The sequence below is a fragment of the Phyllostomus discolor genome, chromosome 8 (genome assembly GCF_004126475.2).
Source record: "Phyllostomus discolor isolate MPI-MPIP mPhyDis1 chromosome 8, mPhyDis1.pri.v3, whole genome shotgun sequence".
Taxonomy (NCBI): Eukaryota; Metazoa; Chordata; class Mammalia; order Chiroptera; family Phyllostomidae; genus Phyllostomus; species Phyllostomus discolor.
The window spans coordinates 14921679-14946764 of NC_040910.2; the positions used below are offsets into that span (position 1 = coordinate 14921679).

General features: G+C 46.6%; 1 protein-coding gene across 8 annotated transcripts in view; it reads right to left on the reverse strand.

Moving 5' to 3' along the window:
• The window catches only part of ZNF827 (zinc finger protein 827), a 157650-nt gene that overhangs the window by 108852 nt on the left and 23712 nt on the right, over nt 1–25086 (reverse strand). For 5 of the 8 annotated variants that reach the window (XM_036031854.1, XM_036031853.1, XM_036031855.1 and 2 more), the window contains exons 1-3: nt 15620–17563; nt 6493–6665; nt 467–947 (exon numbers count right to left, since the gene is read on the reverse strand). In XM_036031854.1, the coding sequence (XP_035887747.1) occupies nt 467–947; nt 6493–6665; nt 15620–16754 (1789 nt within the window). In that variant the 5' untranslated portion in view covers nt 16755–17563. Of the gene's footprint in view, nt 1–466; nt 948–6492; nt 6666–15619; nt 17564–25086 lie in introns of those variants that run through there. The other 3 variants (XM_028519081.2, XM_028519080.2, XM_036031852.1) reach the window with 2 other exon arrangements.

Genomic DNA, 25086 nt, shown 5'->3' on the forward strand with positions numbered 1-25086 from the left:
ATCAAATTTTAAAAGTCTCTAATTCCTAATAGCAGCCTCTGTAGGTAGGCCCTTTGAAAAACTCTTTCAAATTAAAATCAAAGACCTTGAGGAATGCAAAAGGAAGTGTTTCCACACAGCACTTTAGAGAACCCAAGGCAGAGACAAGTTCAGTGAGGGCCAAGGTCACACAAAGAACAGCCACAGAGCTGGCTCGCCATGGGACCTTTCCCCCCATGACGAGAGTCCATAAAGGAGAAAAACCAAGGCCATCGGTCAGCTCCGCTGTTTCTAGACCCACACTGCAGCCAGGCCTGCTTCCAAAGGACTAGGGGGGAAAGTCCAGGGGAAAACTGTAAAGGTGCAGACTATTCGAGTTTAACGGGACCTTGAAATCGTCTAGTCCTACCGGTTCATGTTACAGATGAGAACACTGGCAGAGAAGGGCAGGGGGAGAGAGAGAGAGAATACAACCCTATTCAAGTACCTGACAGCTTCATGAGAAAATCAGACGCCATCTTAACAGAGATGTCCTGGCTGAACAATGCTGACGCACTGTTGGCCACATACTCGGAGGGGTCTTTCAGCTTTGTGTGGTTGGCCGGCCTGTCGGCAGCATTCAGGGTAAAGGAGGCTGGCAGGCCGTTATCTTCCTTGGGTTCCTCCTTCACCAGCAAAGGCGAGATGCCAGCCCCACCCTGGCTAGTCCTCTCTGGAGTGTTGGCCGTCATCATGGTCCCCACTAGCTCTGTCCCTCCTCCTTCCCTTTGCTGCCCCAGGCAGGCACTGTCACTGAGGTGGGGAGATCCCTTGACATCTGGGTCTGGGATCTCCTCCTTCACCTTGGCCTCTGTCCTCAGGAAGTGCTGGTGGCAGCGCATGTGGAGCTTCAGGCTGAAGTGGCGCGAGGAAGTGAAAGGGCACAGCTGGCACTGAAAGGTCTCTCCCCGGTCCTGGTGCTGATGAACCTGACAGAGAAGCAAGAACAGTGAGCTGTCCGCCGTGGGCTCGTGGGCCGCGCCTCGCCGTGCATCCCCACTAGCCATCAACAATCTGCTGGCCCGGGAAATCAAACAACCAGAGGGGGGCATTTCATGACTGTGCTCCAAGTGACCAGGTCGGCCCGAAACATAAAGCGGGTCTGTGTAGGTTAAGAGTCCACTATTAGAGCCGTGCACACGGTGGAGGGCGGTGTCGGCCCGTGGAGGCCATCGGGGTAGAACCCTCTTAATAGTCTGGTCACCTGATCTCAGTCGGGGTCCTCAGAGAAAACATTACACACCGAGCAGAATGCAGACTTACCTAATTACTTGTCGGGGTCAAAAGAGGTCACCTGTCATGCAATTCCTCTCATAATAATAATAATACTTAGCGTGTTCCCAATGACTGTCGCCCGGAGAATTAGTGGCGTGTTGCAAACATAATTTCAGTTTTTCAAAACGCTTTTCTAGGTCGTTAAGGATGTGGAACAAGATGTCTCCTGAGTGTTCCCACTTTATAGACAGGGAAACGGGGACCCCAGGGCGAGTGGCTTGAGCGAAATTACGTGCGAAGAAAGCAGAGTGTGCAGGGGCGACCGCAGTCGGACCCCCGCCGAGGACTCTCAGCGAGAAGAAACCAGTGTCTCCCACCTTGGTGGTGTGGGTGTCTGCAGTGGACGCGTGCACGCTTGGAAACCCAGCTCCAGTCTTGCGTGCACGTCTGTACCGGTAAAAATTGCGAGGAACTTTTTTTTCTTCCTGCCACTACCAAAGTTAGCACTTGAAAAAGTGAGGAAATCACTGCCCTGGCCCGAGCCGGGCTTTGAGCTGGCAGGTGCCCCTCTCAGCTTGTTAACCCCCCTCCCCTCTCTGCCGGCGGACTTCGGCACTGCCCCGCCGCACCCTGCTATTTCGAGGGCCGGCCCTCCCTTGCGTAAAAACTGCCAATTGCGTGGATTCGGGCCAATTGATTTGGGGAGGTGTGTGATCTGGGCAAACCAGTCAGTGGTGGGAATTCAAAAGCAAAACAAAACGGACACCTCGTCTGTCAGGGGTGACCTGAGTGGGATTTGAACTCCGGTCTCACCAAGGTTAGGGGCCAGTCCGTGAATCCGCCGCGCCACCTGGCCCCTCTCCGAAGGCTTCCTTTCCAAGAAAGCAACTTTTACTCCAGCTGTTTATGCATTCTGAGTGCAATCCAAAAGTATTATTCACCAGCCAAAACATACTTTTAAATAATGTTGAGTGACCAACAAAAGCAAAGAAATTAAACGTTAATGGTGAGATCCTGTCGCTACAGCACCCCACTGTGGCTTTTTGAAAAAAACAGCAGAAGACATTCTGGGTCCCCCAAAGCATGAATTTTCTCAACAGAAATCACCATATATACTTAAATTCAGTTGCGGCCAAGGCTTGCCCACTGATGCCCTTCTCTGCCAGGTCTGGAGGGGCTGGGCGGCGCTGGGCTGGGATGCCACACCGTCACTGGCTGTGAACATCGTCTGTCTCTGTGCTTTCACAACAAAGGGATCTCTCAACTCTGGGGCTGATCGGTCATTTGCTTTCTCACCAAATCAGGAAGATTCCTTACCACTTCTCCACCCAATTCATGTGGAGGTGGGCACCTCGGGGCCTCAGGTCACAGCCCCAGGAGACCCTGACAGGTCCTAGCCCCAGCCTGTCCTGGAACCAGGCGGTGAAGGTCACAAGGCAGAGAGCTTCTGTGGTCCCTGGGAGAGTGCAGGGGGGCAGACTCCACCCTGGAAGTGTCCTGACATCCACTGACCCAGGGGAGGAGAGGAGCTAGTCCAAGAACAGAAGCCCCAGAAGCAGCTTCTGGAAGAAGGAAAAGCACAGAGCGAGCCCCCATTCTCGAGCCGGGGGGGAGCCCTGGATGGAAAAGAGTCTGTAGGCGAGTGTTTTATGTGGCTGCTTTTCCACCGGGTCCTGGCCTTGTTATATTTAGTTGTGGAAAAATCCGTGGATGCGGTGTTGACTTTCGCACTTACAATTTTATTTGAGCTACACCTTCCCGAAAGGGGCTGCGTACCCCATTTGGCCTTGGAGAGACGTGTTAGCTCCATCCCCCCATTGCTGGGTCTCTCCTTCTCTTCTGACCGAAAAGCACTTTCTGTTACAATTTTTATTCTCTTCAACTTAACACTGACTTCAAGATCCTTCTTACTCTGCTCATGAGAAAACACACTTGTCTAAAGCACATCACGGTTTCCAGGACACAGAGTGATGTACTTACTAACTGCTTTTTGCTTTTGCAGCAAAAGCAATCACCCACCCTCAGGGGCGGGAAGTGAAGGTGCTGTTTCATCAGTAGGTCCAACTCCTCAGGCGGAGGAACACAGGGAACCTCGAGAAATACCCACTCCACCACCCTTGGGAGACCTGGCCAGTCAGGGAAGGGGCTTCCCCAAGAGTCTCAGCTCCTTAGCTGGCAGGCCCGAGACGAGTAGAACTCGGCACCCTGACTCTGGTCCCCTTTTTCTTGCCATCACTTCGCCCGCGCTCTTTATCTTAGCAGTCCTCCTCACCTTTTCTGTTCAATTTCAGCTTACGGATTTCCCATTTAATTCCTGTAGGCTCGCTCATCCAGGAAAGTTGTAAAAGACTTAATGGAAATCTCAGATAACCCTGAGGAAGCTGGAGGCATTTACATCTCCTTCTGCCGCCGCTCGTAAAAACACTTGCTCAGTATGTGAAGGAGGAAAGGCAGGCTTACACAAACACACAGTGCCTGGCACCCAGTAGGAACGCCGTCAATGCTGCACTGGTCGGACAAATAAAGTGGAATCCCATTTTGTTGTTAAATGAACCTCTATAATTAACGGGGAAGGAGATACACTAGAATGGCACTTAGGGTTATTTCTGTGTGATGAGATTAAGGGTTAATTTTATATTCTTTTTTTTTTTTACCAGTTTTTCTAAATTAAACACTAAAGATATTATCACAAAAGGAGTAGACAATAACATTTATTTTGAGAAATCCAATTAGACCACGTCACTAATTTATGTCTACATGTAAACGTTAATGTACTTCAGAAGGCTTTCGGGTAATAATTACCGTATTAGCCACATTTACCTAGTGTTTCTCCGTGCTGGGCTCTGTTAAGTGGCCGATTCCATTATCTCATTTAACTCTTATAATAACAACTCCATGAGATAGATCGCATGATTATTATGTCCATGAACAGAAATGGAAGCTTGGAGAGGTTAAATGATTTGCCCAAAGTCTCACAGCTCCCAAAAGGCATGGGGCTGAGATTCTAGTTAAGGTTTTCCTGACCACACAGTCTGAGATCTTAATCGACAGGCGATGCCACCCCCACTTCTTAGACAGAAATCGCTTTTAGAGAATCGCTCCATCTGGGTGATCTCTGGTGAAGGCAGCGGGGGATATCTATCCACTCCCGAAACCACGACTATCCTATTTCCAATGTGGACTATTATTTGCAGAATTTAGCCAAATTCAAGTATGTCTAATGAAAATAAAACCACGAATCCTTTGATGATTTTTTTTTAAAAAGGTCCATAAGCGAGGTGCAGAGCAGAGACAAGAAACAGTACACCATGTGATAAAATTAAACTTGAATGAGCTCTTCTCACACTTCCCTTATCAGAAGCTCCATCGGAGCTCAACAGGTTAGGACTCCAGGAGTGTGAGTGAAGCGGTAACTCTGCACAGCGGCTTTATCGTGCGGGTTGTCGATCTGTTCTGGAAGCCTCGCGAGACCCCACCACCTGCAAAGCCCTCGCTGTGCTCCTCAGTGGCGACTTGGGCCTGGCCGACCGTCTGTGTCATCACGGCCTCAACTCATCTCTCCGCAGCTTCAGGGTCGGTAGTTCCTGCTCTTAAAAACCCGGCTTTCCCCCCCACCCCCATGGGTTTATAAATAGGTTGTTTTACCTGACCCTGAGCTGAAACCAAGCTTGCCAGGTGTCAGGCGAGATGCAAGTTTTCTGCTCACTGAAGCTTTAAATTTGTCAGACCTGATTTCTGATCATAGCGTAGGGCACAGTAATGAAAACAAATTTTACTTTTAAAGGAATTCCTTTTGAAGTCTCATCCTGCTAGCAAAATCTACTTTGCGAGTGTAAAATATGAGGTTTTACTTTGGGAAGAGGTGATAGAGGATGAGGAAGGTTAAAGTCAAAACTAAGCAGGCTCACTAAAATTCAGCCAACCGGAACTCCTGGTTAAGTGGATTCTGAAGATGAAGGGCATGCTACTCCCAGCAGAAAAAGGCAAATGATAGAAAACAAATAACATCATGAATTTATTTATTTTTTTACTTTCTAAGCTATTTCCTAAAATCAATATAGGTTCTGTCTGCTTGCATTTTTTTTCTAGAGCTACAATTATGAACAGTGATTACTGATGTAGTCAGAAGGATTAGACAAGATTTAGAAAAAGGCAAATATCTTAATTATGTACATAGACTATACTTCTTATGGCAGGGAAGTAAAAACTTTATAAACAATGTCAACAGCCAAACCATATTGAAAATACCAATAAAAATGACTGTTATCATTAAAGGGTTAGATGACAGTTACTGAAATTACGTCACTATTAAAGAACATCTCTGTGACGGATGCTATACTACTACTATCTCCTTAAATACTACTAATGACAGATCTTCCAACATGCCCACTCCCACTCAACAGGTGAGAAAATTAAGCCTAAGGGCTCATGTGCTCAAGGCCACTTAGCTAGTAAATCTCGCACTAAGATTCAAATGTGCGTTCAAAAGCACCTTCTCTTTTGATCTCGAGTTTCCTCCTTGAATTTCAGACAAAACCCTTTAGTGGTGGTGGCATTTGCTAAAAAGATTTCTGGACGACTAAGTCTCACCGCCACCCGTCTCACTTGAGAGTGGTGCACAGATGCTGCTCAGTGTTCTATGTGTCCATCACAGGCACGAGCCCACCCGTGTTCAACAGGACATTGAGAACAATGTCCTTACCTGCCGGGAAAGTGTGACCCCGGGAATTATGACAGTTCCAACACGGACAGCCTCAGGGAGGACTCGGTCCTGTCAGGAAGGGCTGAGCCTCCCCCAGGGCTAATGTTGAAGCCGAGGGGTCTCTCAGAGTCCCCCCACCTCCTGTCAGGTGCTCCTCCGGGTCTGTAAGCTGAAGAGGGCAGTCTCTCCAGGAAGGCGGGTGGGTTCAAGCGCCCTCTCTCTGGGGGCACAGGTCCAGCAGCCCTTCCTGTCCTCTTTCCGCCCCTCCAAGCACCCCAAAAATGCATCACCATGTGAGGGTTGGTTAGGCTGCGGCTCCCCTAAGAGGGACGGCTCTACACTACATGTACGATTTAGATACTGAAGGTTCTCTCCGTCTTTAAGTTCTTGGTTGTAAATGGGAAACGAAGACCTTCACCAGAAGACTCTTTCCCAGCTGCTTTGTTTCGGTTGCAATCTACCTTGTGACCTTGAGCCCGGCCACCTTGCAGTGGCCCCTTCTCCTGCTCGGCTGTGCCCGCCTCATCGAAAGGTCTGTCTAGACGCGGCCAGCTTACCTTCATGTGGGATTTGAGATTGTCCTTGCGAGCACACCGGAACGGACAGAGTGGACACTGGTGGCTTTTTAAACCTGTGTGAATCACCATGTGCCGCTTCCAGTAACTCTTCCTTTTTATCACCAAACCGCATATGGGACACTGAAAAGGCTTTCCGCTTTCCTCTTCGGAGGCTTGGAAGAAGGAGAGAGAAAGAAAGGAACATTAAAGAAAACAAAAAAGGAAAAGGCAGCGCTTGATCAAGAATACTAAAAACGGTTGGACGTTTTTTTTTTTCTTGGCACGCCCAGGACGTTATCCACAAGGAAGTTTTGCGGCTGTTTTTCTTCAGGGAGAAACCCACGTTCATCTCACGACTCCTCTCTGGGATCCGTTTTTCGAGATCCGATTGCACTGGCGCGTGGAAGTCTCAGTTCCAGGGGCGGCCCCACACTCGGGGGGGCAGACACCCCCGCAGACGGGCCCTCGCGCAGCCCCGGGGAGCCTCAACTCAGGGGCTTTGTTTCCGGGAGAAAGCTGCCGGGCTCCAGCCCACCTCTGAATTCCCGAACTTGGAAAACGACAAGAGATAAAGACAAATCAAACAGGACAGAGAATACCACGCCGCAGGGACTCAACACCGAACGGCCACCATCAACCTCACACACCGAACTCCAGGGGAGACAAATTTCAGGATCCCCACCGCTGACTTGTTCAGTTACGGCTGGAGCAGATGCTGCCGCTGCCAATTTAGCCGCTGGGGGTCTGGAGGTCAGGGTGTTCACCCCCTTATTCCTGTCCCTCTGGCTGCCGCTAACGAGATGCACTGCCTTCCTCTGCGCTGCCAGGGCGCCCTGCTGCCCACTTGGGGAAGAACTACCGACCTGCTTCAATTTTTCAGAAGGGCAAACAAACCAGCTGGTTCCTCCCTCCAAGGAGAGCTCAGCTCACAGTCTCCTCCACCGTCTCCACGGGGAAGTGTCTCCGCTGTGACACCGAGTCGCCAATATCGACTGACGTTGGTCACTGCCACACCGGCCTTGGCCATTGGGAAATACAGACAATCACAACAGGTAGAATTCAGGTCTCAAACTTTCTTAGTCATGAGGGATCGGAAACATTTGCAAACGGTGACATAAGTTGTAATACAGTCATAAAATAAAATCCATGAAGCTACATTTTAAAAATGAGGTTTGCTAGAGAAGCTAATACAGAAGCGTGCTCGAGATATTCAAGAGTGAGTGGGGAAAGTAAGACGTGCAACTATGTCTGGGGTGTTTCTATTTTTGTTTTCTAGAAAATGGGAATCAATTGCTGCCGAAACCATTAGGTGAAAGGTTGACAGGGAACTTTGTAGAGGACAGATCAGGCCGACAACACAAAATCGCTGATTAATCCTAACGCCCCTGAAAAGGAAAAAGACACCGGGCATCCTCTGATAAGCCACCTGTGAAATATTCTCACACAAAATTTAATCAGGCTTCTCGCTAACGAGCAGGTCCCTGGAACTACAGGTGATTTAAACAACATGCTAAACGCACAAAGGGGACAGAAGCGGCCAAACTCAGAATGTGGGAAAAGCTGTAGGACGAATGACCCAGTTTCTTCAGCAAGGAAATAACATTTTTAAAAGGGCAGGAGTTATGGATGAAAAGACACGTGAAGACACATCTAAAAAAACGCAAGGGGTGAAAGCTTATTTTGATCCTGATTATAAAATTATAGAATAACACTTTTGAGGTGAATCGAAGACATGCTGATTATAGCCTGGGTGTTCCATAATCTCACGTAACAACTGTTGGTCCTGTTAGATGGGACAACAGTCAGTGCGGTTATTATTTAAAGTCCTTATCTGTTGGAAATATGTATGGAAATATGTATAAGCAAATGGACATGATGCCTGTAAGTTGCTTTAAAATACTTAAACAGAATAACAAGGAGGAGGAGTAGGAAGAATGAGATGAATCAATGAAATAAACAACAAAAAAGATATCCTTTTATTTGTATGAAAATTGTCTGGAAGCATACCCAGGAAACCACTAAGCAGTTAACTTACAAAGATTGTGGATTCAAAGACAGGGGGGTCAGGGAGGGAAACTTTTGTTTTTACTTCACATTCTTCAGTACTATTTGAATTTTTTAATGCACATGTTACTTTTATCATTTTAAAAGGAAATATTCCCAAGTGTGAACTTTAAAATAATTTTATATTTTCACTGAGTCAGCTAAGTCTCTACATGCCAAGAACCACTCCAAACAGATGGGACCAGAAGGGTTCTGGAATCAAGTTAGGGCATTCCCCAAATGCTGTTTTACGGACACAGGTATAAGCAATACTGGTTAGCTGGACCACGTAACTGGAAAGAGAATCCTCTATCTAAAAATATGCGGTTCAGGCTGGGAAATCCTACCTGTGACTTGTTCTACTACAAGTGTTTCCTCTTCCGATTGGGGGGTGGGGAGGCATGGAGGGTTCCCTTCTCCTCTAGGAAGAGCACAGTTTTGAGGTTCATCTACAGGCTTTTTCATCAACCCACCGGAGCTCTCCTGCTGTCTATTTCTGTTGACTGCCTCCGCTGACCTGGAGTCCTACCCCTGATCGGGCCTCGCATTTCCCGTCCTTCATTGTCATTTCCGCTACTCTGATATCTGGATCCCGAAGACTGCATGCTGAACCACTGATTGGAGAGAAAGGTCCAAATCGGGCCAATAGGGGGGATACTGTCAGAAGCCAGAGAGGGGGAAGAGGAATGACATCGATGTCTATCTACTTGGGGTTATAAGAGAACGTTAATGAACAATAGTAAGAAGAGGTACACAAACAGGCTGCCACCAATCCCGTCTCCAGGAAGTATTCCCTACTATATAACGCCGAAACTGCCTAATTTTACAGAATGATCTGGGAGATGAGAGAAAACCTGAGATGTCTTCTAGTACCTAGAAATCACACAGGAAGGCAATAACAAGGAACAATGGCGGCTTCCCCAGATGCCTTGCTTTGCCTAATGTGAGCACCCCTGGAGCTCGCCCCGCCACCGCTGACTCTGTACTGCCAGTGCAGTCCCAAGTGCACTGCAGAAACACTGCACGTTAACATTCTGTATAAACCTATTTTATTTCGGAGCTCCGCTTCCTTAGGGTTAATTAATACCAAAACACACATGAATCATGTACAAATTAGGGTGCCCTTGGATTGACTGGAAAAAGAATTAGAACACTCACAATGAAAAAGGAAAAAAAACCTAACCGCAAGTTACACGGTCAAACAGCTACACTACTACAATGGTTTGAAATTTTTAACTAATGGTGGCAGGAAAGGAAGAAAACAGTCCAACTGACAAAAGTAACCAGGATACAATAATCGATTTTCAAAGTTGGCCAGTAATCTCCTCTGATAACATCTGCGTTTTTATTTATTCAGGAAAAAAAGATTTCATAGTGGAGTAGGATGCCCTCCATGTGTACGTGACGTAAACTAATTTAAAGAAAGGAGGAAGCACGGATGTATTCCATTTTGTGTGCCAAACTATTTGCAAGGAGCTGACAGCTGTATCTAGAGCTTAAGGAAGCCTGACCACTTCCTCAAAATAATCCACACATTCTTGAGGCAACAGGACTGAAACATTCATGGTTTTACCTAGTTTACAACTGTCTGATAAACAATTTCTCCCAAATATATCACTAGCTAATTATTATCACAGCAAACAGAACTAAATCCCATCAGATGCTAATCGGCCCAGCAGGATGGAAAGCTACTAATTTGTTACGTTGGAGAAAACATGTTCTTTTTCTAGGCAATAATATGATTGGAATAAAAGAGATAATAAATGTGTGTGAAATGCCCATCACGCAGTAAATGGAAGCTATTGGTAGCAGCTGTAATAGTAATAGTGGTGACAATAAACTCTGGTCATGCCCTCCAAAGCGGAAAACTCACCATTAGAGCAGATGTAAATTTAAACAACTGGCATCACATAATAAATACATAGCTCAGGGCCTGGCCCAACTTGGTAATTTGTCATTGGAGCCAAGACGAAATAAAAGAGCAAGTGTCCATTGTGCTGCTCAGGTAGGGTCTGCCTCAGCCTAGAGAGACTTCTCGTGGCAGGAAAAGAGAGAGATGGAGAAAACAGAAGAGGAGAAAAAGAGGGTGGAGCAGGGAACTGGCTGGGCAAGGATGGAAGTCCATGCCTGTGTGTCTCCAGCACCCAGAACAGTGCCAGGACAGCGTACAATTTAGTACCTCTGTGTTAGGCTGTAGTAAGATGAAGTGGAAAGGGTGGGGTCAAGAGAGTGAGGAAAAGTGAAATGAGCACTGGACGTGGAAGGGAAAGATGCAGGAAGCTGCCAAGTATGTCCCAGCGGAAGTAGGGTTAGCCCAAGATTGCATGCCTTTCACACAGCAGCCAATACTCCATTTGAATGAATGGTTAATAAACAGAAGGATGGATCTCTATGTACTTACACCTCATGTATTTCCAGAATGAACCTGGAGCAGCTTATTTAAAACTGCATAAAGCACGACCACCTTATTAATGAAGGACAACGATGTACAGTGAAACTATTGACAATGGACCAGAGCGGAGCTGCTCAAAAGGGGTGTGGGGGTTGACTGTGAATTTTAAGAAGGAATATACTTCATTTAAATTGCTTTTCAAATTATGCTTTTTTTAGTTGATAGAGTTAAAAATACACAGAAAGGAAAACCAAGGAATTTTTACGCAGGAAGAAACCTCATCCATAAGTCCCAACGAGCTGGGTTCAGAGATGAGGCAAGTGAAGTGACTGTAAATGCTCGAGTCCCTCTGCTAGTCGGGGTGGGTGAGGGTTAGGGCCACTCTCTTCACTGTCGGTGCTCTGCCCCGGGGCCTGCCTATACATTCATGAAGCAACAGCACCGAAACCTCACTGGACTAAAAAAAAAAAGAAAAAGAAAATCTTATGAACTCCCTTGCTTTAACTCAAGGAAGATCTTTTTAAAAAATAAATTTAATTATTTTGTAGGCTTTGAAGTCAAACTTTCTCTTGTTAGATCCTATGTAACAATCTGCAGAAAACTGAGATAATTGGCAAGTGGGTAGCCTCTTCACACAAACCTTACCACACACGTAGGAGGAGTTCAAGGTGCCAGGGGCCCCAAGGTGCAGAGTCTACTCATGACCGCCCCCTGCACGCCAGGCCTGCCAACCCTCCAGCGCACCCCTGCGTAAGAGGACCCGTCCTCCTTCCAAACAACAGTGTGTCAATACAAGCATTTAATATCTTTTAATAGAATTTCTTGGTCGTCTCTCAAATGCTATTTCAGGGGAACAAAAAACTGTGTTAGCAATGGATATCACTGGGTTTATCTGTTGTTATCGATACTGACATCATCAATGCATATCTTAATAACTTGTAAGTATTCAATAAACCTAAGAAGTCTGGTGTCTAGAGGCAGTCTAAACTGGAGTCACCGGGGAAATACAGCTGAGATCAGCGACAGATAGCTCTGAATCCTGATTAAAAAGTGAATTTTCTAAGCAAGTTCCTGTCTGTGATCATTGCCAGATTATAGCTGGAATAACCACGGACCAAAGGGAGTATCAGGAGGGGTTCCCTCACTTTCTGGAGTGTCTGTGCTTTTGCAATCACGTGAACATCACATAAACACGACAGAGAATGGCAGCCAGACACCCCCAGCTATTGACCCAGGAAATGTTCTTAGCCCTCAGGTGCGTGAGACCAGCTTGCATCTAGGCATATTTAAATTTTATTCAGGAAAATGACATGCTTTGGAGACCCTCTGTCTGAAACTCTCCTTGTCATTCAACTAGGAGCCTGGCATCCTGAGAATCTTGTGGGCCTTCCACAAAAATCGTTGTTTGTAAAATAAAAACCATCTCCTTTTTTTTTTCCTGAGCTGCAATAGAACAGTAGCTTCAAAGAGAATTGAGTCAATGTGTGACATTTATCTTTATAGCAAACGGACATAATCTTCCTTCCATCGTGTCCCCTTTCAGAGGAGCAGTGTAGCATGTGCTGGGGCACAGGGTCACATGAGAAAAACCTCCTCCTCAAGTGTCACGTCTGTCTCGCAGGGGGAAAGGCTATCGAGCAGTGGACTCTTTAAGGAATTAAATACACGTGACCTGGCAACAACTGAATCCTATTCAAAAAAGAGGAGTAAGGCCAGACCTGAAAGACACATTTTTTTTTTTTTCACGGTTTGGACTTCTCTTGACCTAAAGAAGGTCAAAGAAATGCTTGAGTCTAAATTGCTCAATACATTGGCTTTTCTAGCACATACCTTTGTAACCCTAGAATCAACTTGATACGGCCTTTTTGCAAGGTATTTTTCAAGCTATTTGAGAAATAGCTTGAAAACGGAATCCCTGCTTAAAGTCAGATGGTGTGTAGTTTACTTTTGTGGATTGTTTTGGTTACTATTTATTTTTTTAAGTTGTTAAGCAACAATATTAGAATTGTTTTCTCTGCTGTAAGAAAATGGTCCACCTATCTATTTTGGGTTAAACTAGTATTTCTTTCTAAGGTAAACGGAAAAAATAAAACTATGAAATGTTTAGGAACATGGGTGACCGCTCTCACCACATCCCCTTGAATGCTTTTTAGGTAGAGCCAAGGGCGTGCGATTCTAGCCCCCAGGTTGCCCGGAACCAACAGTACATACAGCGCATAAAGGGGTGGGGGGCCAGATGGAGAAGACACACCTTCCCTTCCACCCTCAGATTCAAAAATTAGTGGTCCAAGGAACACCGACCAAATCATCTCTCCACGATATAAAGGTAAACAACAAAGTTAGATATTCTTTCAACTCCTCCTTAACCCATTCTCTAGTAACGATGCTGGGAAGTGATGGCACTCGCTTCAACTGGGAAGTGCGCGGAAGTGCCCCCTCTGCTACTTCCGGCCCACGCAACCGGAAACAGAACCTGAATTCAGGACGCGTCCACATGGCTGGATGCACGGAACATTTTCCGAGTGACCATTTCAAGAGCCCGTGAGTTTTTCTCTGCAGGGATAGCTCCCCTTGCGTGAGTTTTACAAAAATGAATGTTTTTTTAAAAATATAATTCCTGCATCCGTGGGGCTGCTTCACCAAGTCTTGGATTGTGAACAGAGAGGCATGGAACCAGGAGGCACCGGTACCGATCCACAGCAGAGCCCCAGTCCGAGAAGTTCCTCTCTCCTCTTTCAGTGTAGACGGTTTAAACATTCATTGATTAAGATATTAAGTGTCTCAGCAACAGAATAAATTTAGTAAAGAGAAAAGAAAAAACGATTTCTTATAGAACTCCATAATAAACTCTGCTGAGAAGCTCGTTTAGGTGTTGGCATGAACTCAGTGCCTTTAAACCAAGAAAAGAATCTGTCTCCCTCGGGTGTACATTATACAACAGAACGGGCCAAAAGCCTCCCCCACGCTGAAAGCTCGGGACCTCCTCCCCATCTTTACAGGCATCTCATCACCTGAGTGAAAAAATTATACTTCACAACTATTGCTGGTTTTACCCAAGACCCTTAAAAAGGACAAAGCCACTAGTTTTTCAGGAGGCACAGTTTTATCAGTTGCCTTTTCCCAATTCTTCAGTGAATTAAGGTTTATTATTAATGTTATATAAGGTTTTCCAGGCAAGTAATGTCCAGGTGAACTTGCAGTGTAAACACCATGAAGACATGTATTCAATAACCAGATGCACAGAATATTTATAAAATTACATTTTACATAGAGCCATGCCTCTCCCTCTGCTTCTACCTTAAATAAAATTCTGATAAATCAGGAGTGATTTGTTCTATGGCAAGATTTCCCAGCTCCCTCTGCTCTTCTCGTTTCCAAATTTCAGCCATTTCTCTCTATTTCAACAGATGGCAGGTGAGAAGTGAGGAGAAATGAAACTCAGAACTGATAAACATTTCAGGATTTTATTGACACTTTGGAAACTCTGGTGAGAACGATTTGGACCGCTCAGAGTCATAAAAATTCCAGAGATCCATTTTCCTACTTGTATTCTGCTGTTTACACAAGTCTTAAAGTAATTATAATTAGTGCATATAGCTCACTCAGCAATTTAAATGGAGTTTTGTCATAAATGCGTCAAACTGATGTTAGCTGCTATCGCTCAGTCAATTATTTGCTATGCTAAACCCTCTTCATCAATGTGGCTGCAAATATTCAAAGCCAGCTAGACACACAACGGCGGTGTTTATACTGATGGGGACACACAGAGCCTACTTCCTGTTCCAGTCTGGCAGGATATCCTCAGGAGACATCTGTACCTCCATACGTCCATCTCCAGGACCATACATTTATCATGCGCACAATTTAAAAACAAACCAGTCCAAGCAATGATGTTTCCACTGTGAGAACTCAAATGACTACATTTCTCCCTCAGATGAGTAACTCGCTCTACAGGAGAGACTTCTCCTTTGGTAAGACTGTCCCCACCAGAAAAAACCTATGATTCAAATTTTCCACATGCACATTCCCTCCGAGTCTGATTGGGCTGGAATAAAATAAAGCACTTGCAGGAAATGCTCTGATTAAGTCTGAATGACAATATTCTTCAGAGTTCTTGTGTGACAAGGAATTATAGAAGAGCAGGATAAGTGAAAGGGGCTTAAATTCCACAAAAAGGTAATAAAAATGCTAACATAAAAGTATTGAGTGTGATAAATTAGGGCAGAGGACTTGCTGATTCTACAAAAGTCCATTTGTGATGGAGGCAGTGGGAAGGGTGGGCTCCCCCTCATCCAATGTTTCAAAAGCACTTTCCCCCCCTATGCTCAGGGATGCCACAGGCTCCATGACAAAGATGCTTTGATCTTCTCCCATTAAACATTTCTTGCATGGACCTAGCCTGAACCTGGTAATGAAAAAAAATCATGTGTATGAAAGGGAGGAGAGTACTGTGTATCTTCAAGATTATTCATTACCTTTCAATGGTGCAGCTATTTGTGAAGTCTTTGTGTCACACGTACATGAAAGACCACCGCACTGCTTATTTAAAGTACTCTGTTGTGCTCCCACTTTTTTCTCCCTGCCTCAGATCACGTGGGGAACCCAATCGAATACGGCAAAAATGAAATAAGAAGACTTAGCAATTTACAGTCAAAAAGCCTAACACAATGGCGGAAATAAAAGATGCCTTACCTGTGTTGGCGGGTTTGGAAACTCTTCCCTTAGGAACTGGGAGTAACAATAATTCCAAGGACTGTGGCGGTGGCGGTGGAGGTGGTGGCGGTGGTGGAGGAGGTGGCGGGGTCACCTTCTCTTGCTTCTTCTCCGAAGGCGGTGGCGGTAGGGGATCCTCAGGCACCAGTGATGACTTCTCAGCCAGAAGACTCCCAGCAGCCCTTGCAGCCACCTCCTTGAGAAGGGCGGCCGAGGAGGTCATGGAAGCCAGGGAAAGGAAAGGGCTGGCCGGAGGGGGATGTTCCTGACCAGGAGTCAAGTTTCTCTCACTGACTTTCTTGGACAAAGCTGCCAAGGTGGAACTGGCAGACTGGGAGCTGAAAGGGGAGGAAAAGGACTCAAATCGCATGGTCTCCTCAGTCCTGGTGAGAGATTTGTCCTGCAGAACGGCATTGGCTGCAGCTTTCAGTTTTAGGATGGCTGAGTCGGGGGACAAGCCGCAGGTGGTGGTTGAGTTCGGCAACCACTTACCTTGATTCCATATAAAACGATTACTTGGAGTGTATTGGTCATTCTGTTCCTGCTTCTCTGCCAGCTTCCTGGCAAGAACGCTGAGCTGTTGGGCATGGTGGGCCGGTGGGGAAAAGGAGAGATTGGAGCCAACGTTTACCGGGGACTCCACCCTGCCATTGGCCGTGGCTGTGGCGTCGAGTTTGAGGGACCCGGCCTCCAGCAGCCGCCTCAAGTTGCTGCTCAGAGGTTTCGTGGAGCCTGGGGAGTCGTCTTCGCACAGAGAGGACACGCCAGGGGAGAGGTGATCTTGACACTGCAGTGAGTCTCGCAGGACGTCGCCGTCAAGTGCCACCAGCTCCAGCGTGTGACTGCTGGGAGTGGCACTTCCCAAGGAGGTGTCGGGGGAAGTGGACTGCTCTTGGATCCGGTCCTCCAGAGACAACTTATAGTTCTCCTGGACTTCGCCATAGGATGCTTCCGACGGAGTCTCTGAGGAGTTTCCATACCAGTGTTCTCCTTCGCTGAGTTCACCCTCCGCCTCTTCCTGCCTACTAACATCTGGGGGAATGAAGAAGACCGGGTTTACTGCCCAAGCGAGCAACAGGCAAGTCTGAAGGCATTCAAACGGTGCTGCTGACATGCTGACATGCTCCCTCTTCCCTGCCACCCGAGAACCACATGAAAGACGGCAACCACCTGACTTGAATGTCAGGTGCTGAGTCACACTGGCTTGGCCTAAGCCTGAAAGGAGGGAAAATGCTCAACAGGCAAAGGTAAAACCACGCCCACTCAGGGCATGTATTAACCTTTCTAATAATTATCCCGGATACGTGGAATGGGAAAGGAGTAAAGAGAAACAATGGATCTGGTAAAGGAGTAACTGCTATTTGCAGTCACAGGGCAAGTGGAAAGAAGCTTGCACCCTTGTGGGAAAACCAGCAAGTTGTCTTGAGTTTTGAGTCAGAGTCAGAGAGGCGGCCGGCAGAGCGAGACCATGCTGGCCGGGAGACTGGGCCTACCTCCGTGCCCTCAGGCCAGCCACTTAGCTGGGTCGACAGAAGAGGCAATTAATTTTTTTAAAAGTTGATCAAAAAAATGTAAATACCTGCTATATAATTTCACCCAGTTCTTACGAAGCTGCAATCATAATAAACGTGTGACCATGCTTGAAATGAGTCAAGTACTATATACAAATCAGATCTCATTAGCAAAAACTATTCACACTAATGATGTCTTAAAAGTGACAACACGGACCACATTAGAACTGCTACTTGGTTGAGAGTCCTTGATTCCAATTTATCCCGGGCAGAGATTAATAATTCTTTCCCTCACTCCACGAAGAGTCCCTTTAATTATTTTCTATCCATTAATCCATCCACCCGCCACTCCCACTCTGAATGCCCGCCCCCAAAGCGCGGTCAGCTGGGGCTCCTTTCCCTTTCAGGAGCACTTGTGCGTTCCGTCCCTCTTCTGCCTCTGCTCAAGGGATTCCATCGGGAATGTCTTCCTCCAGGAAACCTGAACGTCCCATTCTGCTCATTCTTCAACACTCAGCCCCAAGGCTTCCCCCTCGTGATTCTCCCCAGAACTCTCATTCCGAATTAATCTCTCCTCCTCATCATTCACTTACTTATTCAACAAGTAGTTGCAACAGACTACTTGCTGCATGCCAGGCGTTGTTCTGGACTGTTCTAGACTGTACAACACTGAACAAAACAAAGACCCTTCCTCCTTGAAGGTTACATTTCCATGGAGGAAGACAACAGTTAAACAAAATTAATAGATTAGTAAATCAGGGAGCAAGCCAGAGAGTGGCAAGTGCTTTGAAAAAAAGAGAGCAGGGCGAGGAGGGTGGTGGGGCACGGGCAGGAGGCGAGCTGCCGTCGCAAATAGGCGATCAGGGTGAGAGGCCTCACTGAGGAGGTGCCTTTGAGTAGAGATGGAAAGAAGTGAGGAGCTGTTCATGCAGGATCTCTGGGAGACAGTCCCAGGCAGAGGGCGTCGCTGGAAAGGCCCTCGCATGGGAACATGCGTGGCAACATGCGTGACGTGCCCATGCAAAAGCGAGGAAGACGGTGTGGGGAGAGTGGAGTGAGTGAGGAACAGAGCAGTAGGAGGAGTCAGAGAGAGAGAGTGAGAGGGACAGAGACAGAGACAAAAAGTTGTGAAGGAGGTTGTGAATGTGCCTGGGACATTGTAAACCACGGCAGAGTCTCTGGCATCTGGTGAAACTGGGAACCACTGGAGGGTTCAGGGCCGGGGAGTCAAATGCCATGACTTACTTACATCGTTCCAAAGGACTGTGCTGGCTGCCGTGTGGAAGAGAACCCATGTACAAGGGTGAGAGCAGGGAGACCGGCTCCAGGTGCGTGCAGGGGGTGAGAAGCAGCCAGATTCTGTGCATAGTTTGGATGCAGGGCCAACATCCCCGTGCTTTGTTTATGCTGAATTTATATCACTCTAAATTATCTGTCCGCCACTGGCTCATCTTCTGAAAGGTAAGTAGTGGTATTCCCTGAAGGCTGGGATTTTATTGTCTACATATCCCACATGGCGCCCAACGCAACGCCGGGTCCCTAGCAGAGCTCAGCGAATGTTAGGGATTAAGCCAGAGTGCCCGCCTCCAAGTTTTGCTGTCTAACACGCTGTCTTTCCTGAACAGAAATAGCTAGAACTAGTAATGCATGAACTACAAGCTAATACATTGATCTTCCCGTGCTATTTGGAGAAGAAATGTCACAAATGACAAATTCTCTTTCAGTAAAGTTTTACAGTTCCTTCCTGAGAGTCTTTATTAAGTTATCAAGAAAATGTAAAATATCAAATGGAATGTGCTGGATAAAAGCAGATAAAATTGAATCTTCTCTTTTAAACACAGTCTAGTTCCTTGTGATTTGCCACATTTCCTTCTTCCCACCTGATTTCAACATTGTCCATCTTTCCTGAAACCGGCAGGACCCTGAACTACTCACTCCCCTCCCCAGTGGCTTCTCCTAGGGATTCTTTTTACCGAACACCATGCAGTCAACACCGGCTTCAACACTTGGGCTAATTTTATGTTCCCCTTGCAAACCACCTTCCTTGCTTTCGGATTAAACATCTCATCCTTCCGGAGAACCATCACATGAGACTATGATTTAAAAATCACCACAGTAAGAATCAGCCGAACACCTCCTCGAAGAAGCTCTTCTTTGGTCTGTATTGATACTAAATGAACTGACACAGGAAAACAGGTGGTTCACAAGTAAATATTGTCAGATTGTATTTTTTTGCCAAACTAGAGTAGCTCTGGACAGGCAAGACTGGTCTAGAAGCTTGCTGGAAGGATCGACTAACAAGGTGGATCTAAAATCAGGGTTATGAGGACCACAAAAAATTACAACCCCATATCCAGGCCTGTCATTTTACTGAGACTTAAATATTACAGAGGCTGTCCAGCTGGATGCAAGACACACAGCTATCTAGTGCTATTGCCCAAACCAAGAACCCAACTCTCTCGGCATTCGGCTCAGTGTTCTCTGCAGAGCCCCAGTGCGTGCGGGCTACCAGATGCCTTCCAGGTGGCAACTTCCAGTGGGTTCTGTCCCAGCAGCTGCGCTTCCATCACCACGCACCCACCCTTCCACCCTCTTACAACAGAAATCAAGCCCTGACTGGCGTAGCTCAGTGGATTGAGCGCAGGCTGCGAACCAAAGTATCGCAGGTTTGATTCTCAGTCAGGGCACATGCCTAGGTTGCAGGCCATGGCCCCCAGCAACCACACATTGATGTTTCTCTCTCTCTTTCTCCCTCCCTTCCCTCTCTAAAAATAAATAAATAAAATCTTAAAAAAAAGAACAGAAATCAGCAGGAGAATTCTCTTCGACAAGAACTGTGTTCACTCTTTATTTTGAGATAGACCATTAGGAGGTAAATACCCATATTCCTAATACTCCAATCTCTCCATCCCCTGTCTACCTCTTCCTTGTTGCGGTCGGTCAAATACTGATTCAAAGGCCCAGAGAATTCAACATTGTCTACTGGCAAAGCCTATTTTCCGTCCCCCTCCGTGTACACCCTCAGTGAGCAAGAATATACCTCCTTCAAACGTGCCGAAGTGGGGAGCATGTCAAAAACTAAAGCAGTTGTCACCTCGTGCTCCAAACCTACCCAGCAGTGATACGTGAAGCCAAACGTTCTTGAGTGACACAAACCACTGATATCTACATTTCAAGCAACGTTCCCAGCCTTGCCAAAATACAAGCCCCAAACATGCAAACAGAGCATTTCTTAAGCAGATCAATGTATGCTCTCTGAGATACCTGGACAGTTCTCACCCACCCATTCTTTGGTTCTTTGTCAGCACGAATACAGACACACTCTCTGTTCCAGACTGGAAGAAAAGTCACCTACATAAAGAATATTTTTTAACTCATAATACTCTATTAATCGCTTTTCCGAAGATGCTGCTACTGAAATTGAGGTTATTCAAGTAATAAACCACCACATAATTGTAATGCATGGCCTGGAAAGGGCCAGGCCAGAAACCTGAGGAGAAACAGATCTGAAATTATTCTGGCCTAACCTGAGGTCAAGAGAAAGGTGGGGGAAGCTTTCACAGGAATGAATGCAAGAGACGTGGGGACGTGCAGAGGTTAGAGAAAAATCGTAAGCAGCTCAAACAAATATGCCTGCAGTTCACGAAACAGCAGCAACACGGAATTTCTCCCACAAATACTCGTTTTTCCCCCTGCGGGGGATGCTCTCTGTTCTTACATTCAGGTTCATCAAGAAGGTTCTAGAAGGCCACACTGTCCCGTTGTGAGGGAGCCCCTCCCCCTGGCATGGTCTGCAGGACTCCCCACCCGCAGCACGTTGGACACAACATATCCTGAGAAAAGGTTCTCTCATCTGGGAGCTCAAAACAAAGCGCTGCTGTTCATCTAGGAGGTTAACTTGTTGGCCACCACAAACGTTAGAATAAGCAAGGCCTGGCTTTTGAGTTTCTTTCACAATCGGAGAAGACCCTGGGCAGCAAGACAGGTCCCCCTTCCTGTCACCGGCACGGAACGGTGGCACGCAATCACAGAGCACTGGAACCACTTCCCGCCCACATCCACCCACCGGGGGCCTCACAGCTTTCCTAACCCAGGCTCCCGGGGAAGCCTTTCAACGGCCAATGTAAATAACTTCCTTCTAAATACATTATTTTTAACCTCCAGAATAGGAAGCGATTTCCGTGGCTAATTTTGCAACAACCTATGTGTCTCACAGCCAGGTTCACACTCGTGCCCGTCAATTTTTACACAACAGTCTGTTTTTGTGTTTTTCACTTTGAATCAGAAACTCAAAGAATTAAGAATAGAAACGGTGCAATTACGGAATGAAAATATGCTGAATAAATTTTGTTTCCATGTGGCGACAATTTCTCCTTTGGGGGAAACAAAACAAAATTCCACTACCTAACACATTTATTTATAATTCAGTTCCCCAGTAGAAACTCAGTAACTTGATATCCACAATTCTTGCCGCATTTTTTTTTCAACTCACTTCCTTTTCGGTGTGAGAGTTGTAATCAGATGCATTTAATTGGACCAATATTCGTCTAAGATCCTCGTTCAGAAAGACTGGAGAAGTGGAAAAATATGAGGCAGAGACATCTATTAATTTTCACACCATTTGGCTGAGGTTAAAGCAAGTACAGATGGAAGGCTCAAAGCCCCACTTCCGTACCTACCCATAAACCATTCCCACCAGCTGGTCCACGTGAATCTAACCAGCAGGTCTGGAAGAGAACAGGTTCAACCTCCCAGGACTCACCCGAATGGAGCTGATCATAGTCAGTTCTCTGGCAGCCCATGCCCTCTTCTTGTAACCACAGGTGTGTGTACCTGGTACCTACAGACACTTGCCTTCTGGTTCATTTTCATCTACACTGTCCCAATTTCCCTTTCCACCAGATGTACATCTAGACCTGAATTCTTGCATCTATTTTTTAAGGCCACGCAGCTCCACCAGTCTCATCAGTTATACCTGCAATAGCTCCCTCAAATCATGCAACCAAATTTTCTGTGCAGTTTAATATAGTATTTATTGGTTTGTAAAGTTTAAGCAGCGGTACACGAAAGTTATCAGCAAAACCAATGCTAATAATTGATTTCATTCACAAGCATTTACTGAGCATTTACTACGTTCAAGGAAGTCCACAACGAGGCGACTCAGAGGTGCTGCAGTCTCCGGGCCAGCAGTTCGTGATCCACAGGATCTCGAGGCTTGCACAGGCGGAGGGGGTCCAAAGGAACAGAGTGAGGGGGGGTGTGCACAAAAGAGGGAGCGATTCATTCTGGGGGCACAGGTGGCTCTGGAAATGGACCTCGAGGGATGAAGATTTTAACAGATGACACTGGAAGTTCACTCAGAAGTGGGCTTGCTCCTCTGCAAACCATCCGACAGGAAGTAGCCCGGTCATGGAGAAAGCTAACATCCAGGTGATAACTGTTGCATCAGTCAATGTACTGAAAAAAATTCTATATCCTTAATTCTTCACATGTTAAAAAGACGTCCTCCGCTGGCTGGTTAAAGTAGATGGTATCAATCATCTCACCATACTTCCTAGCTGTGCAACCGTTAGCTCGTAGAGACCAGAGGCAGGAGCAGGAGTCAGTCCCTCCTGCTCGCCCTGCCCAGTGCCCTGCCCACAGCTCCTGCAGTGGTGAGGACTACGGGGAGGGCAGGAAGCCCCAGCTAGCGCTCGAAGTCCCGTGCCAAACGCCGCCGCCCGCCGAGGGGGCACAGAGCAGCTACTGGCAGCCAACAGGATGTCAAAGCTCTCTCATTTGCCTCTAGTCCCTTCTCTCAGAGGTCAGCCTCATCCTCTCAGGCTCCCTTTCCCAGGAGGCTGCCATCCGGGCTGCACAGGCTCTGGGGTTTCGCTCTCAATGACTTACCACTACAGAGAGGTCCTTCCCCCTCTGATTGGCCTGTGAGAGGTCAGGTTCGGCTCCCGGGTCCTATCACTGAAGCCAGAGGGTGTGTTCTGCGGTTGGCTCAATGTGGGTCACAGAAGAAAGGAGAGGCAAAGAGGCACCCGGAAGGCAACAGCAGTGACCTCTATCATGTTTAATAAAGGCTGAGTATGCTGCATGTCGGGCTGTTCTGAACCAGTTTTATAATTTTAAGCATAACACATAACCTCATTTAGGCTGGTTGTACCTGACAATTTTTAAATTACCCCTTTGTAGCTTGAAAGCCTTGGCACTTCCCCCCCAAGCCAGTTGTGCCTGAACCTAAGAGACCTCTTGGGGGTTCGGGCTCCAAGTCCGCAGTCGGAGTTAAACGCAGGACAAAGCCTCAGAGACCACAGTTACTGAAACATCGATGCCCTGGGCACCGGACCGCTTTCAGCGTGGCCCAGAAGAAAATTTAAGAACTGCTAGTTATTTAAAACTGCCAGGGTGGAGAAGACACCAGATTCCTGTCCCCAGTCCAGCTGGGGAAAAGGTGCCGTGAGGGCGTGGGGAAATGGCAGGGCGTCTGGGGAGGACGTGAGGCTACAGGCTGGACAGCAGGGAGGGGCTCCGGGGTCAGGGGGAGCATCTGGACACAGCAGTATTTTCACATTATTGTTTTAAATGCCCGTTGAGTAAAAAAGAGGTAACAAAAAGGAACGCACCACTCCTTATCCTCAACGTGAGCTCCAAACAGCATCTAAACCAGTTTTAATATTTGCATATAAAGTCACTCACTAGTCAGATCTTCCGGTGACCCAGGAACTGACCAAGCTCCTCCATCAAGCTGCCCATCTCAACATCAAGGGCCACTCCTGCCTCCTGAGGATTGCTTAGGCCAAAATCCCCACACTCTTCTCTTTCTATTACACGCCCCCCAGCCCCCGCATCTAATTCATTTGCAGATCTGGTCGGTTCTACCTTCAATACACATTCCAAATCTTGTCACTTTCCATCATTTCTGCCACCACTGCCCTGGGACACACAGCACTGCCATCCCTTGTCGGGCCTGTGGCAGTAGCTTTCCAGCTGGTCCCCCAACTTAGGATTCTCAGCAGGCAGCCAAAATGCGCTTTGAAAAAATATGATGTCACCAATAAGCCAAAGCCTAAGCATCTTTTTTGAAGTGTATTAAACATTTGCATTTCTGTGTCTCTGAATCGTCTGTTGATGAAAGTGGACAAACTTTCATGTTATCAATTCTGGATAACCACTTATTACATATGCTGCAAATATACCCTTCCAGTGTCACAAAATTAAAGTTAAAAAATAAATAAACATTATGTCAGATTCCACTACTCTCATCCCAAAGCCTCCACAAGGGTTTCCATGCTTCTGAGAATAAAATTCAAGGACCTTGACCTCAAGGTCCTATGAATCCATATACCTCTGACCTCCTCTCCTACATAAAACAGGCTCCTGCCTCAGGACCTTTGTTTGCGCTTGCTGTTTCCTTTGCCTGAAATCTTTTTTTTAACTCCCAAACAGACACATGGTTGATTCCCTTACTTCCTCAGGGCTCCCCCTTCAAACATCACCGTTTATCAAAACAAAAGCTCCGTGAGAGAGAATGCTTTGTACTGTTTGCTGCTGTATCCTTAGCACTTTGAATGTTACCAAACACACAGCAGGTGCTCAATTATTATTTGTTAAATGTATGAAAAAGAAAGAAGAATGGGATTACCCGGTAGCACAGTCAGTACTGGAAATGAGAACTATTCTCAAAATTACAACTTAGAATTCTATTTTTCTCCTGTGAGTCAAACACAGAAGAGGAAAAGAATCTGCTTTGCAAACCTTCCCACCAACGTCTCCCTAGTGGCCAAGAAAAGTGGACTGCATCCTACGGAATTTGGGGCGGAAGCCCCAGATTTCATTGAGTTTTGGCTTAACATGTCAAGTTACTTCTTCACTCGATACTATAGGTGTGCTTGTCCTTACATAATAATATGGGAGTGTTTCGCACAAAGCATCGAGGTTGATGCA